The sequence below is a fragment of the Globicephala melas genome, chromosome 17 (assembly GCF_963455315.2).
Source record: "Globicephala melas chromosome 17, mGloMel1.2, whole genome shotgun sequence".
Lineage (NCBI taxonomy): Eukaryota > Metazoa > Chordata > Mammalia > Artiodactyla > Delphinidae > Globicephala > Globicephala melas.
The window spans coordinates 70,181,450-70,197,806 of NC_083330.1; the positions used below are offsets into that span (position 1 = coordinate 70,181,450).

Genomic DNA, 16,357 nt, shown 5'->3' on the forward strand with positions numbered 1-16,357 from the left:
CTTGTGGGTTTGTTTTAAGAACTGAATTAGGCAATCCAGGGCAAATAACGCAGTCTAGTGCATAATGAACACCAGGCAGTTTACGAATGTTAAATATGATCAAAATTAATAATAATTTTACTCCCTCACTGGTATGTGTTTAATTTGATTTTTTTCTTTAAATCTTTCAGTAAGACTCATTGTCCAGAAGATGGACTATAGCTTCTTGCGCCCACTGGGGCTCGATGAGCTGTGCACCCCCATCTCACTCCCTCTTCTCCCACCACGTACACTGTAACCAGGGCAAAGAGCCCGGGCTACAGGACCAAGTCCACGTTCCTTAAAAGGTCGCATGGTGCCCTCCAGACCTGCTTCCCTTTCCTCTTCAAGCTCACTTCTCACTGCAGTCTCCCATGCCCTTTGTGCTCCAGCAATCTTGAGCTCCTTATAGCTCCCCAAATAAGCAGCCACATTTCCACACTTTCCTGCCTTTGCATCATGGCTCAGCCTGGAAGGCTCTTCATTGTCTAATCTGATGCCGGGAAAGGTCCCGCTCTCCCTCACGCCCAGCTGCGTATAGCCTCTTCTCTTCATGGTGCTACGTTACCGCCCTCCTCACCCCAAGCACCGACTGTTCCTTCTTCCGTCCACCAGGACTTCTGTGCCTATTGCCTGCACCACACTGTCCTGCGAATTTTACGGACTTGTCTCTCTCCCTTAGCAGACGCTGAGGGCAGGGACTGGTTTTGTCTCGCCAGAGCGCTGCACGGTTCCTGGCACCTAGTAGGTACACAATAAGTGTTGGCTGAACAACTTGGATTACATTTTACATAACGACCCTTTCTCTGAGTCGATGGGGATTACTGTGACACCAGAAACGGACCTTGATCACGTCTCTCAGTCTTCTTTGGAGGGTCATTTTTGTTCATCTTAGTATCTCTGAGCAGAAATATTCAGAACCAGGAAGTAACGTAGAATAACTACGTGTAACTGGCACCAACCGCCCTTGAGGCAACAATAAAAAGAAATGGTGCATATTCTTCCCCACCTTCAAATTACTAGTCCTTCAGGTTAATCCAACCCTTCCAACAGGAGGAGACCTCAGTTTCCACCTCTTCTTCTGCTCACGTCAGTCTCCTACTCAATAGCTGTCCAGTAGCTACAGATTACAATGCAGGGTCCTTGGCAGGTCCTTGCTTATTTTTCTAGCCTCACCTCTACCACTCCCTACCTTGAATTCTCCTTTCAGCAGTGCTAAATCTCTTCTGGTTCTCTACACATATAGCATCTTAATTTTTGTTTTCCCCTCTGCATACAAGGACCTTCCCTGCCTTCTTCACCTCAATTTTACACCTAATTGGTATATAATTTTTTTTTTTTTTTTTTTTTTGTGCGGTACGCAGGCTTCTCGCTGTTGTGGCCTCTCCCGTTTGGAGCACAGGCTCCAGACGCACAGGCTCAGCAGCCATGGCTCACGGGCCCAGCCGCTCCGCGGCATGTGGGATCTTCCCGGACTGGGGCACGAACCCGTGTCCCCTGCATCGGCAGGCGGACGCTCAACCACTGTGCCACCAGGGAAGCCCCGGTATATAATTTTTATACAATAAAATTTACCTTTTTGGTAAATGTGTACAGTCACACTCACATATAGAGCAACCGGATCACTCCCCAAATCACCTCACCCTATGCTTCTGTGCAATCAGTCCACTCCCTCCACCCCTCATCCCTCCTGACAATGACTTATCTCTTTCCTGTCCCTATAATTTTTGTCTTTTCTAGAATGTCTTACAAATGGAATCATAAAGTGTCTAGCCTTTTGTGTCCGGCTTCTTTCACTTGTCATATTGCAGTTGAGATTCACTGATGTTGATACAGGTATTGGTGATTTATTCCTTTTTATTGATGAACGGTATTCTATTTGTTTTCTCCTTTTTAAGACCCAGTCTAAGAATCACTTTCTCCCGGAAGTCTTCTCTGATCCAAGGGTTATATGTTGTTTCTGTGTTCCCATAGCACTCTAGACTTCCCTTCATCATGGCATATAGCACATTGTACATTGATGACTTTTTTAGGTATCCATGACTAGACTTAGCTCTAAGGGGGAAAGTGTGTTTTAGTTATTCCCATGTTACCAACACAACACCTACTAGGTGCTCAGATGCAAGTGTGAATGGATCTCTGTTGGAGTGAGGCAGCCTTAAAATAGGACATTTTGATAACCTAACAATGAACTCCCACTGATGCGGTCTCATTAAACTCTCAGGACAGCCTGTGAAATGGACACTAGTATACACCCTTTACAAAGTAGGAAGTCAAGGCATGCCAATTTGAACCCCAAACCCACTCTAAAATATAGCATGACAGTGACATTCCTCTGTAATGTGAGTGGCTTGAGGACTAGGAATCTGGGTTTTGGTGGCAAACGTTCATTCCCTTTAACCTCTTCTCTATTTTAGCTCTGGCCAAGCCAGCAGAAAAAGAAAGGTAGGTCTGGTCGGCTAAAAACAAAGCTCTTAGGTCAAACAAAATGGTGGCGGGATGGGCCAGTAGCTCACTGGTCCTTGAGAAGAGACTCATTCATTCCAGATGGCCGCGGTTGGCTGGGAAACTTCAGGCAGTCATTCCTGCATGAAGCAACCCTGAGGCTGCAGCTGGATGGTGCCCGGCCACAGGCAGGGGGAAATGGAAAGCAAATTAAAAAGGACTTTGGTTTAATTGTCACTCAACCAGCTGTCTCTCAGCTAGGAAAATCTGACAAACCTCCCGTCCGAGACCTGTGAATAACTAACATCGGTCCCCAGCAGGCGCGAGGGTCAGGAATCCATGTCTGGGGTCAGGATGCGGAATGGTAATGACATTGGTGATGAAGGCTGAGTCCCTCTCTTCCCTCGTTCCGCATGCAGTCCCTCACTCCTGCAAAGACTAGGGGGCAATTAAATTCAACTCACGTGGGCCAGTCGATCAAATCTAGCAAAGAGCTCGTTGAGCATCCTGACCAGCTCCTGGGCGGACAAGGTCGTGGAGAGGTTGGTAAATCCTTTGACATCTGCAAAAAGAATACTGGACAACAGGGAAGGGATCGGGTGGGGAGAAAAGCACATTAATATTTTAATCTATCCTGGGAGACACATCACGATTCAAACAAACCAAGTGTGGTCTGAGATTTTAGCTCTTCTTGCCACGGAGGTCTCAAGGAATGCCTCAGTGTTTAACAAACATCTCAGCAGAGAGTCCACCCAGGGGTTCAGGAAGGACAAGATAGGCAACGGAAAGCCCTTCTTCCTCTGCAGGGCTGTGGAGTGTGGGCAACGCAAACAACACAAAAGGGAATTTTTCACTAGGAATAGATCAATTTATTGTGGAAAGCAAAATGAAGCACTATGAATTATCTCTACATTTTCACAATGAACCGCAAAGCAGACTGCATGAGCACAGAGCAAAATGGACACGGGGACAGAAGAATGCGAAACCTCGTTATCTTCAGCCCAATGACACACGTATACTCTACCCAAAACGGCAGGCAAACAGAGTTAGGCATTTTCCAAAAATTGTGGAAATAGGTAGCAAGCCTGGGAGACCTTAGGCAGAATAATTAATTAACTGAAACGCACATTTACTAAGTTAGGTGAGGTCTGATACTATGCATATGGCTAGGTGGAAGGGAAGGGGCAGTCCTTGAAAGCCTTATAAACGCAAGGCACTGAATGAACACTGTCTTGTTAATCCATCCAGTTACCCTGTGGGGAAGGGACTGTTCATTCCATTGTGAAGATGAGGAAAGTGAGCCTCAGAGAGGAGGGAAACTTGCTCAACATTTACTAGTAGCCCGGGGCAGAGTCGGGATCGTGCACGTGGCTGAACTGCACGGTGGGGCACTGCTTCACCCACCTTAACACACCATCTCAGGGACTGACGCAATCACAGGGACACCTCTGAGAGGGAGGATGGAACACCAAAAAGTGTATTCGTATTTTCTTGATTCTCGTGTTTGATCATCTCTGAAACTGACGGCATTCTGCAGTGTGTCAAACTTTTTGATTATTTTTCTTAGTGTTACATAAAATAATGGTGTCCTACCATTGGTGTGACTAGTTTTAATGAACTAGGTGAATCAGCAGGAAGGCACTGTGGAATGTGCATTGACTTACTTTGGTCACCCCTGGTATTCAGTGGTTCTTAAAGTTGTCTCCATTTTAATGGATTCTCGTTCCTAAAAAACGTACAAGTATTCAAAATTTTGCACTTCATTTCAAGGGATCTGTACCTTCCCAGAAGCCCATTCAGATTCTCATTAAGAATTTTTAGACCTCAGTTTAAAAACTATTGCTTTAATTAATTAGATAATGCCTTAATTATTTTAGCAAATATTTATGTATCTACTATGTGACCAGCTACGCACTGTGCTAGGAAGTTGTATTAAATGATAAAGAAGCCTCAGTGCATGTCCTCAGATGCTCAGAGTATGGGGAATGGAGTTGGGCTGACAAAGAGAAAGACAGAAACAACATAGGCAATGACTACTGTGATAAAAAGACACACACTGGGGATGACCAGCCATTGGGGGATCAGGAGTTTTCTAGTGAAGCAAAGTCCAGGCTGAGTCTTGAAGGACCTCGGGGACTTGATGGGTAAAGTGAGTAAATGAATGGCTGCTCTTAGCGAGAGATCAGCACATACTAGGGTCTGGTGGAAGAACAAGCAAATGGACCAGGGTTCTGCAAGCATTCAAGGACAGCTAGTCAAAGGGTAGTATTGAGCAAGGAGGGTGGGAAGAGAAGAGGGAAGAGGGAGAGAAAAAAAAGAGAGAAAGAAGGAGGGAGGAAGGAAAAGAGAGAGAGAGAGATGAGGTCAGAGAAGTGAGCAGAGGAACAATATGGAAGGGCTTGATTAGCCAGGTTGATGAATACAGACTTTTCCCTAAACATGATGGAAAGCTAGTGAAGGGTTTTAAGCGTGGGAGTGATACCTTTAGATTTTTAATGTATAAGGCTTCCTCTGGCAGGGTCAGTACACTGTCACTGTCCTCTACAGCTTTCTGGTGGCATAGTAGCTGGTCACATGCATAGGATTTGAGTCTAGACAGACTGGGGTTCAAACCCCAGGTCCCCACTTATGAATACTATGAACTTCTCCAATACTTTATTTTATCTACTGAAGATGATTGTAGTACCTACCTCACTAGTGGGTAGCAAGTGTTTAGCACGGTGCCTGGCAGAGTAAGTGCTCCGTAAATGCATTAGCTCTCTCCATCGTTATTGTACAAAAGTGCACTATGATTGAATGGTTGGGAAGAGAGAAAGAGGTAACAGAGAAGGAAGAGAGTCTGACCATTAACTGGATTATTTGTTACTTGTGGCTAAAAGAATTCCTGTTGACAGAAACCTGAAACAATAGTAGCAGCAATACTTACAGAGTGTTAACTGTGGACTTGATATGCTCTAAGAGTTCTACATGTATGAACTCGTTCATTCCTCATAACAACCTATGAGGTAGGACCTAGGATGATCATTTCCATTTACAGATAAGGAATCTTCAGAATTGAGTCTTCCTTCCTCAGAGTGTGGTTATGGCCACTGCTGGCATCTCTTGGGAGCTGGTTAGACATGCAGATCTCAGGCCCTGCCCCAGACCCACTGGATCAGAATCTAACAAGAATTTAACAAGAGCCCTAGGTGACTTGTGTGCACCTTAAAGATGGAGAAGCCCTGGTTTAAGTCATAGTTATGCAATAAGAGTTTGTTGAGCAAAATACAAGAAGCAGAAACCAGGGCCCTGGTTCTCTCTTGTTCATTCTGCTCCCCCCAGGTGCTGGGCTCACGGTCAGTTCTTTTGACTCTAGGTATAAACTTGTAATCTTCCAGATGACTATACCGAAGAGGCCATATTAATTGTCAGATCTAATTTGCTTATATAAGTTGTTTATTTGGCTAAAAATAAGCTATGTTACCTATTAGTCACTCTGAAAACAGAGTCCTCAAGGAGACTTCACTAGACTCATTAGGAACGCGAGCCCTGTGTAGACTTTTATTCCTAACTTGTGTTCTTGGGCAGGTTATTTAACCACTCTGAGCTTCCATTTTCTTTATAACAAAGCAGAGATCATTAAAGCTACTCTGCAGGATTACTGAAAGGAGATCACTTGTAAATCACGGCATAGTCCTCAATAAGTGGATGTATGTAACTCCTTGTGGAAATTTTTGGGAATCGGAGAGTGTTTAATAGATGGCCACACAAACAGACCTCCAAAGCCAAGTTCTCTAGCTCCACTCAACTGCATTTTGCTTGTATGTGAAATGGTAGTCTGCAAGGCCAATGTTAAAACCAAGCAGGACCCTGTGGGGCTCCTGGGCACAAAAGCCTTTCTGTGTCCCCCATTTCTTGATTACAGGAAATAGGCTTCACTCAGCCTCCATGACCTTCCCTGAGTTCCAACTAGCAGGTTCAAACTGCTGCTAATCAGGGAAGGGAGGGGATGCAGGGACAAGGGAGGAACAGTCCAGAAACAATAGTGCAGCCTTGGGGCAGGGTCCTGGTTCCCCCTCAAGGGATACACATAACGACATCTTTGAGCTTTTTGCAGACACTGAAACCTCCACCAGGTGGGGGAAGTTAACTGTCTGCTGCCCACAAGCAGGCAGACCCCAGACCGGGTGGAACCGGAAGGTTGATGATGCCGACTCCCACTTACCTCCCCACCAACCAATCAGAAGAGTGTCCACGAGCTGATCACGCCCTCTTTGAACCATTACCATAAAACTCCTCACTACCCCCGCCAGGTTGGTCAGAACACACAGTTTTGAGGGCAGGAGCCCGCTGTGGCCCCCTTTGCCTGGCAAAGCAATAAAGCTATTCTTTTCTACTTCACCCAAAACTCTGTCTCCGAGATTTAATTTGGGGTCAGGGTACAGAGGCCGGATTGGGCTTCAATGTGATGACTGTACATGTTGACAGGCCTGGCTGGGAAGAAACAGTCATTCAAGAAAGCGAGTAGACTGAGTTATGCCAGCAAATGTACATGGCATGGGGTTTGGGGGCAAAAGGAACGGGGCCAGGGAGCTCTGGTAGAGAAGCTAACTGTCCACCAAATCCATGCCTGCCTCTCACTAGCCCACTAGCAGGGGCTCTGTGCCCCTCTTGTATCGAGGTGGAGCCATGGAATCAGGTCCCATCAATGGAATCTGAGCAGAGTGATAGATGCCATTTCTGGGCTGAGGTGGTAAAGAAGCAGGTGTGCCTTTTCTACCCTTTTCTCTCCAAGAGCTGAATGCCGACAACTTTGAAGCCCAAGGGGGTGATACAGCTGTGAAATGCAGGAGACTTTATCCCTGAATCACCCACTGGCAGGGAATATAAGCCAGGGGGAGTTGTGTGGATGAATTACATTGAGTTTACATCATTGAAACTGAGAGGTTATTTGTTAGAGCATTCCCCTAACTAGCGCAAGAAATGCCTTAACTACATGGGGAATAAGGAAAGAGAAGCGGAATTGGGCAGATGGGATTGGAAGCCCAAATGGCTTCTCATAAAAAGCCGAGGGGCCATGTGGAGCTCCAGAATGAATCTGCTGAAGGCTCGTATGTTTGTAGCTGAAATCGACTTGACAGTCCAAATGTTTTGTCCATTTCAAGCAGCTTGGGTTTTGGATTAGGAAACGGAGATCCGGAAAGATGAAATGACGCAACCGAAGTCTCACAGGGGACTCATGCAAAGCGTTCTGGGATGAAAACCCTGATCCACTCGCCCCAGTCCACCCTCGGCCACTCATGTCGCCAGGCGCGGCGCCTCTTACTGCACCTTACCCGGACAGGATGCAACGAGCTGTATGAAACATGACTGAGTTAGACATTTATAGCAGACTGTTTTCAGGGAAAGGTCACAAAACCATACCAACAAAAAAGCAACAGAGAAAAAAGAATGAACCAGGTGGGTTTCCTCAAAGACAGTGACAGGATGGGAAATGATTTCAAAAATGCTCCCTTTCCTGCAGTGGGTGTGCTCTGGGGGGCTAGGGAACAGGGTGTCGCAGCCGGCCCGACTCTGCTCTCAGACACGGGCTAAGGCCCATCCTCTTCTGCATTTTTCATCTCTGGTCCTATTTTAGCACCCAGCAGCCTTGCAATGGGCAGGAGGGGCTCCACCGCCCCGAGTTGAGTGCATCTTCCCAGGACCAGCGGGGCTGTGGGCATCTCGCCACCACTGCCTCTGTGAACGGCTGGGAGGGGCCCCTCCAGCTGCCAGGACCTCTGCACATTCTTCTCCCATTAGAAGTGGCTCCTTCACTGCGAGCTGAGACCGCTGGGAATGCAGGGCAGCAAACGCAATCTCAATTTAGTGCGGTGCGAAGTTCTGGAAAAGAGTCTGGAGCACAAAATCTCAGTTCAATGATTTAAGATAAACGGGCAGGGTGCAGGGTGCAGAAGTAACTTTAGTTGTTCTTCACTAAGGGAAGCACTGAAAACTGATAAGTGCAGGAAGAACTCCAGACATGCCTTTTAATGAACTTAAGGCTCCCAAGTAGGTTGATGTGGGTGTGCAGGCTTGTTTATTTTTTTCTTTATGAAGGGCCGTTTTTTTTTTTCTCCTCTTTCTCCGTGGTGACAGACACTTTTGTAATATGTCATATATATTTTATAATATGTCTTATTTCATTATACTTCATTAAATTACATACCATTATAATTATATATGAATCATTATACTATGTCAATACATATTTCATAATATGTCATATATGTCAAATATATGATATATATTTTGCATTTTTCTTAATTTTATCTCACTGTTCCGCCTTCACTTGTGCTGATTCCTCTGCCTAGGATTCCTTTCTTTGATTTTTTTTTTTCACTTGGCGGACTCAATTTCAAAGAAGGCAAATAAGGATCACCCCTTCTAGGAATGTTTCTCTACGCACCTCCATCCCCACCCTGGGTCTTCCTCTTTTTATGATCTCTTACTGTCCTTTGCTTACTTAATAATAGAACCTCACACTGTATTATAATGACTAGTACTGCCTTGAGCCCGTTGTTCTAGAATTGGTATTGACGAGTTCCCACTGTCTGTGGGACAAATTCCTAGATCTGGAGTGCATCTTTTATTAGAGTTGCTGTTTGACAAGGGGCTCTTTGCAAATTCAAGCATCTAAGCCAGTGTAGCTCAATTCTTGGATGAGACCCCGAATGACCTACACTGATATATGTGCTAAAAGGTTGCGTTAGAATCAAGACTTCTGTTAGACTTGCATTCACATAAGTGCCCTGGCACACCAGAAAAACACCCAGAGATGCCGGTGAGAAGGAAAAGTTGTTCTTCCCTCCTACCAAAGTTAGGAGGAAAGGAACTAAGGGGGTACCACTGGTCATTTTTAGAGCTGTTCAACCTACAGATGTTCCCCTATGTTTGGGAAATTCCCACCCTATGATGTTTGGTGGGAGGGAGATATAGTTCTCCTGTACAAGCTGAAAATGTCAGATATTTGCGTCCTAGTCACGTCTGGGGAATGACTGGGCTCAGTCAGACACGTCTGCCTCAGGCTTAACCTGAGATGCAAAGAGGCAGGGGGGTCAGAGAGCGGGGCAGGACAAAGGCAGCCAGTCCAGATCCTGGGGGCTGCGGAGGAATTCTGTGTGCAGAGGAGGCAGCTGTGTCTGGGACAGGGTTGGTAGCACAGGGAACGGATTCCTCGGGAACAGATTCTTCAGGTACAGTGGAAGCAGCGTCCTCACTGGCCTAGTGCCCTGCTGTGATTTTGACTGTGCCTTCCTCTTCTTCCCGGCCCATTTCCTGAGCCCGCCTCTCCGTCCTTCCCCAGTGACTCTGGGAGCCCCCATGTAGCCCTCCAATACATTTCTTTTACATCAGCTGGGGCTGGATTCTTTTTCTGCTTGCAACGAGGAAATATGTCTGAAACAATCTACAACATGCTTAATGCTCTACTATATGCTTATGCCAGTCCTGTGCTTTGTATATATCTTCACTCACATCATCTACATAAACCCCTGTAAGGTGGCTATTAAAGCGCCCATTTTACAGAGAAGGATTCTGAGAGTCAGGTATGTAAATTGCCCAAGGTCATACACAAGGAAGAGGTAGAATTGGGATTCTGAACAGGTCTGTCTCACTGAAGAGGTATATTGTCTGGCACAGTGCTGGGCAAAGAGAGGGCACTGATGGATGGATGGATGAAGGGATGGATGGTTGGGTGTGTGAATGGGTGGAAGGGTCAGTAGATGCAGAATGGATGGATGGGTGAATGAGTGACCAAAAATATGTTTGCAAAAGAAGAATAAGCTGTAGTCCTTTTTCTGGTATTGTTTTAAAGACACTTACACGGAATATAAAGAACACCCCTGAGGCCTCCAGATCACATTCTGGAATTATTTTTCCCATCATAGTGTAAAAGGCTTTTGCCTTTCCTACTCAAAACGTAAAGGCAGGCAAGCCTACTGCAGGGGAGCCAGGTGGTAAGTCAACCAGCAAATTTAACTGCAGACACTCTTCTCGAGCCTCAATTTGGAAATGTAGAACTCTCTGATGAATAATCACTAGGTAATGAACTACTCAACCAATTGAAGAAAGGCGCTGACATTCGGGCAGACAGAAGTCATGGCCATGAGGTGAGCGCAGCCAGGAGCACGGGGATCACGCAGAGACCTGGGCGAGGTGTCCCGTTTCTCACCTGACATTCTCGTAGCGGTGGATGTAGATCCGGTGGAATTGATGCTGCAGGTGCTCGTCTTCCACGTTGGTCATGTCATTGATCATCTCCAGGACGACAAACCGGGGGAGCACAGACAGCACAAGCCGCTCCTGGGACACACAGATGTAAGGGTGAGAACTAAAGTATTGCCTGCCGTATCGGTAAACAAGAGATGTTGCAGCCATCAGGCCATTACGTTACAGCCGCCTGGACGGTGAGCCCAAAGGGAACCCAGGATGGAGACAAACGGCCCGCCCACTGCCAAGCCCATCTAGCAGTCAGCTGCTGCAGCCCCCCACAGAGGTGCACCCTGAGGAAACTCAGCATGAGAAAACACAGGATGCTGGCCCCAGAGAGCTGAGCTGCATATCAAAAGCATGATTTCAATGAGCCCAGACTCCTGTATCTTCCTATACATAGAAAAGCACTAAACTGCTTAACTTGAGATATCTGGTTTTCTTTAATTAACAGTAATCCTTTGATGTTCCAACTACCTGGTCCTTTGTTGCAAAAACTCCTATATATCTCGGCTCCCTCCCACCCACCTTGCCTCTTTGGAACAGTTTTCTCAGCGTTATCTGAGATGCTGTGTCCCGGGCTTGATGTCCTCACAAAGTCTGCTGAATAAAACATAACTCTCAACTTTCAGATTGTGAATTTTTTCTTCAGTTGACGAGGGACAGTCTTGTTAGGCTGACCACTGGGTCTCAGAAGGGTGGATGGACCGTGTAGAAGTGATGGGGCTCTTGGCTGACTTCTCGAGGAATTGCTAATTTCGTACCATCCTACGAACATGACAAATATCTACGGAGTACTTGTTATTTGCCAGGCACTGTGCTGACTGTTGGGTATACAGCGGTGAACCAAATGCATGACAGCCCTACTACTGTGGAGCTTACATTCTAATAAGGAATACAGACATTAAATACACACACCCAAACATCCCCACACATACTTACAAAAGGTGACAAGTGCCGAGCAAGGACAGGTCATGATCAGAGAGTATCATGGCTGATAACAGGATTCAAATAGGGGGTTGGGAACGACTTTTCTGAGAAACTGATATGTAAACAGATACATGAAAGTTTGGAATGAGCCAGCCCTGTGTGGTACAAGGAGAAGGGAGCTCCAGGAAGAGGAAACAGCAGGTGCAAATGTCCTGAGACAAACAGAGAGCAATGGTGTGCCTGGAGGGTGGTGATAGAGGGGTGTGGTGACAGTCAATGAGGTTGGAGGTGTAGATAAATGTGTCAGGCCTGCCTGAGATGTTAGCATTTAATTCCAGCTAAAGCTGGAAGGCACCGCGTGATACTAAGCAGGGGAGTGACATAAGCTGATTGATTTTTTTTTTTTTTTTTTTTTTTGCAGTACACAGGCCTCTCACTGTTGTGGCCTCTCCCGTTGCGGAGCACAGGCTCCGGACGCGCAGGCTCAGCGGCCATGGCTCACAGGCCCAGCCGCTCCACGGCATGTGGGATCTTCCCGGACCGGGGCACGAACCCACATCCCCTGCATCGGCAGGCGGACTCTCAACCACTGCGCCACCAGGGAAGGCCCTGATTGATGTTTTAAAAGATCACCCTTGGACTTCCCTGGTGGCGCAGTGGTTAACAGTCCGCCAGCCAGTGCAGGAGACATGGGTTCAAGCCCTGGTGCAGGAAGATCCCACATGTCGCGGAGCAGCTAAGCTCGTGCACCACAACTACTGAGCCTGCGCTCTAGAGCCTGTGCGCCTAGAGCCCGTGCTCAGTAACGAGAAGCCACCGCAATGAGAACCCCGTGCACCGCGACGAAGAGTAGCCCCCGCTCGCTGCAACTAGAGAAAGCCCGCGCACAGCAACGAAGACCCACGCAGCCAAAAATAAACAAATAAATAAATTTATTAAGAAAAAAAAAGATCACCCTTGGCTGTGGTTTGGAGAATGAATTATGAGAAGGGGGCCAAGGGTAGGGGCAGAGACCAGCTGGGGGAGCTCCTGCAGTGGTCCAGGGGAGAGGTGATGGGGGGATAAGATCTATAGGACTGGCAACCAATAGGGATGGCAGGAGAGAAAGAGGGCGTAACCGTGGTGATGACTAGGTTTTGAGTTTGGTTGATGGGGAGCCTGTGCTCCATTCACTGAAACAGGGCACCCAGGAGAGGAACCAGGCTCAGAGACATTAACTCTTTATGGAGAGGAAAGGAAATGAGACACACACCTCCACAAATTAGGGACCTAACACTTGACAGAATAATATTCTTCCATGGTGATCAACACAGCAGATAAAAACAAAATAACTGTTTAACTAGCAACATGAACTAAATCCTGAAACGATCTTGTGCTGTGGAAATGAGGCAAGAATCTGCTTCTTTTTTTTTTTTTTTTCCTATAATTTGCTCTAGGGTGGAATGGAGTTTAAGACAGGTGTATTTTATTATTATTAATTTTTAAATTTAGGTGTAGTTGATTGACAATGCTGTTAATTTTTGCTGTACAGCAAAGTGATTCAGTTATACATATATACATATATATGTGTACATATATGTATATATATACACATTCTCTTTTAAAATATTCTTTTCCATCATGATTTACCAGAGGAGTGAATACAGTTCCCTGTGCTATACAGTAGGACCCTGTTCTTTATCATTCTATATATTGATGCAATAGCTTATATCTGCCCACCCCAACCTCCCACTCCATCCCTCCCCCAAACTGCTCCCTGTAAGATGGGTACATTTTAACCACCATAGTTTCTCATATCTTCATAGATATTTATGGACCCTAAGCATTTTCAGCATCTATTCTTTTATTTGTTCCTTGCAAAACCCTGAAAATAAGCGGGCACAAATAATTATCTTTATTTAACGGACAGACTGAGTCAAGTCAAATTACCTGCATGACCTGAACAGTTACCAAGTGGCAGTGGCAGGATGCAGTCCTTTACCACGTTTTTCCTGGATGGGATTCGTGGTGAGATGAGAAAAGCCCCAGATTTTGAGTCTGACTGGAGTTTGGGTCCTGCCTCTATCCATTTAATAGTAACATAGCATTGGGCTCACCTCTCTGTAACTTAGTTCCCTAATTTGGCAAATAACTATAACATCTACCTCACAGGGTTGTCATGAAAATTCAATGAAATAAAATATGTGAGGGGCCTGGTGTTTATTCCCTCCTGCTTCCTCTCTGCTCTCTTCAACCCTGCCCTCATGGGAAGGGCTTTATTAATGAAGGGTCCACAGAGCTTCACACGATGAGGCTTTTTCCTCTCTTGAAATCTGTCCCATCGTGGGGCTGAGAGCCGTCTGCCTCATGTCCATTTCATGTTCATTATGCTGTCTGTCAACTTCCCAGGTAATTGTGACCCTGTTCCTGCAATCCCTGAGGGGTGGGAGTCGGTGCTCATCACAGCTTTGAAGCACCTGAAGCCTCAGAACAGTAGGTGCTAAATAAATATTTCCTAAACAAATGAGTGAACCCAGAGAAGGTGGAGACTGTGTCTAGCTCATGACTGCAACGCCTCCAATGGCCACCACGGTCCCTGGTACAGGATAATTATTTGTTAAATAGATTCTTTGGCAATGCACATTCAATCTTCAAGTATGACACAGATGCTTTATGGGAGACTTTCAGAATAAAATTTTAATAGCAAAATTCTCCAGCACCCAGGCTTGCCAGCCTCCGGCTAGCCCTGCTGCTGGCAACTGCCCCAGGTCCTGCCTCTGTAAAGCATTTTCTGGCAGGCAATGGGAAATTGCCTGGAGTCTGCTTATAAAAGCACACTTTTGCTTCCCTCGGATTTGTTCACTGCTTGAGAAACAGCGTTCAAATGCCCTGAAGACACAATCTGAAAGAAAATAGGAAAGTTTGCCCCTTAATACAATTCCCAACTCTTGCTGAGGCATAATATCTCATTTTCTGGCTTTGGAGACAGAAGTACAAGAATCTCTCCTGAAGCCAGACTGTGACCCAGGGTGGCCTTTGTGTTCACATTCTGCACATCGTTTTCTCCCTGGGTTTTCTGCATTTGCGTGAAAAGGGACCCTGGGTTGATTTCAAGTGCATCCGTGGCTCCTGCCTGGATTTTCCTCTCATCTCCTATAACTTACTCTATTCACGTCATCAAAATGGCTTCATGGGCAACAATTGCTACAGTGCACCCTTAGGGGGAAGCCAAGGTGAAAACCGTGAGGGGTTCAGGATCTTCACTTTATGTAAATGCTTGTCGTGGAGAAGAGAAAGAGAGCGAGGCAGTCCTCTGATGCAGGCAGCGCTTCTGGGCAGTTATCCTGAATGGCTTAGGGAAGAACTCGCCACTCTCAGGCTCTTGCAAACCGAGAGACCTCCCATTTATCTCTCTCTACTGCAGGCCAAGCAGTGTTAACTGCAGTAAAGGTCCAGGCACTGATGAGAGACTTATCCTGGGTTTATAGATAATGTCTCACTTTAAAGTGATCGCTCATTATGTAGCGTGTCCAGTGCTTTGCATCCAGTATCTAATCAAAACCTCACATTAATTGTAGTAGGTTACTATTTTCATCGCATATTATATATGAGATGCTGAGATTTAAAGAATTTAAGTGAAATGAGGCAGCCTGGAGCCATGCACTCGGTAAGTGCATAGTGAGGACTCAAGCCCATTTCTTTTTTCTTTAAAACTCAGATTGTAATTCATCCGTTTATTCACTGATTTACCATGTCAAGGAGCACGTGCTGCATGACAGGTGCAGTCTGGACATGGAAAACCAGCAGTAGACAAAACCAGACATGCTACTCACCTTTGTAGAGCTAATGTTCTAGAGGTAATGAATGGTAAATAAAAATACTGAGTAAGAATAAGAGGTGCCGTTGACATGAAAATGGAATCGAATGCTTTGGAAAGACTTGGTAATACTGAGTAGCTAGAACATTGCAAACAACCTAGATGTCGGCAAGCCAGCCATATAAATTAGTGGGAAAAATAATAAAAAGCCAGAAGTCATTCTGATAATTTTGTGAGTACATTTAAATATTTGGCTGCATTTTAAAGAACTAGAAATCCTGGCTGATGCACTATTAGCTGTGGTCTCTGTAAGAAGCAGTAGATCTCTGCTCAGGAAAATACCTTGGCCTTATTATTATTATTATTTTTCACACACACACCCTGTATTTTATTTTTACAAGAGATAAATAGACGGACACCAAGCATTGTAAATGGACGACCACAACAAAAGCAACAATGATTACAATTACCAAACACGAAACACACTCACACTATGTCATGATATTGACATTCAGTCCAGTAATCCTCCACGGTAACAGCTCCTTTACTCTGCAGTGAAAATTGATTTGTATATTTTTTGCCTCTGAGTCCTTGTGGGATTTTTTTTTTATTCAAACAGAAAGTCACAAAAATTGTAATCATCCTCATCAGTTCACTCAGTCCCGTGTAATTAATTTTTTTTCACCTTGATCTTTTGTTAGCACTTTTATGAATTCATCAGTTTTCCATTAGAGTTCGGAAAAGGCTTATTCATTCAGTTCAGCAGTATAGTCAGTTACCAGAAACCTGTACTTGTCAGAGTCTTTTCCATGAATTCCTTGAAGATGAAACCCTTTTATAGGAACATTTTTGCAAAAGCATCAGAGTACACCCAGAACTGTCTGTAAATGACAAAAGACTTAAAAATGACCACGGTTAAAGATTTGATGAAAGTTCATA

At 45.4% G+C, this 16,357-nt stretch overlaps 1 protein-coding gene across 3 annotated transcripts in view; it reads right to left on the reverse strand.

Moving 5' to 3' along the window:
* Positions 1 to 16,357, reverse strand: part of ADCY8 (adenylate cyclase 8) — a 219,017-nt gene that overhangs the window by 131,892 nt on the left and 70,768 nt on the right. For all 3 annotated transcript variants that reach the window (XM_060286929.1, XM_060286928.1, XM_030875821.2), the window contains exons 3-4: positions 10,655 to 10,785; positions 2,928 to 3,039 (exon numbers count right to left, since the gene is read on the reverse strand). In XM_060286929.1, the coding sequence (XP_060142912.1) occupies positions 2,928 to 3,039; positions 10,655 to 10,785 (243 nt within the window). The remainder of the gene's footprint in view (positions 1 to 2,927; positions 3,040 to 10,654; positions 10,786 to 16,357) is intronic.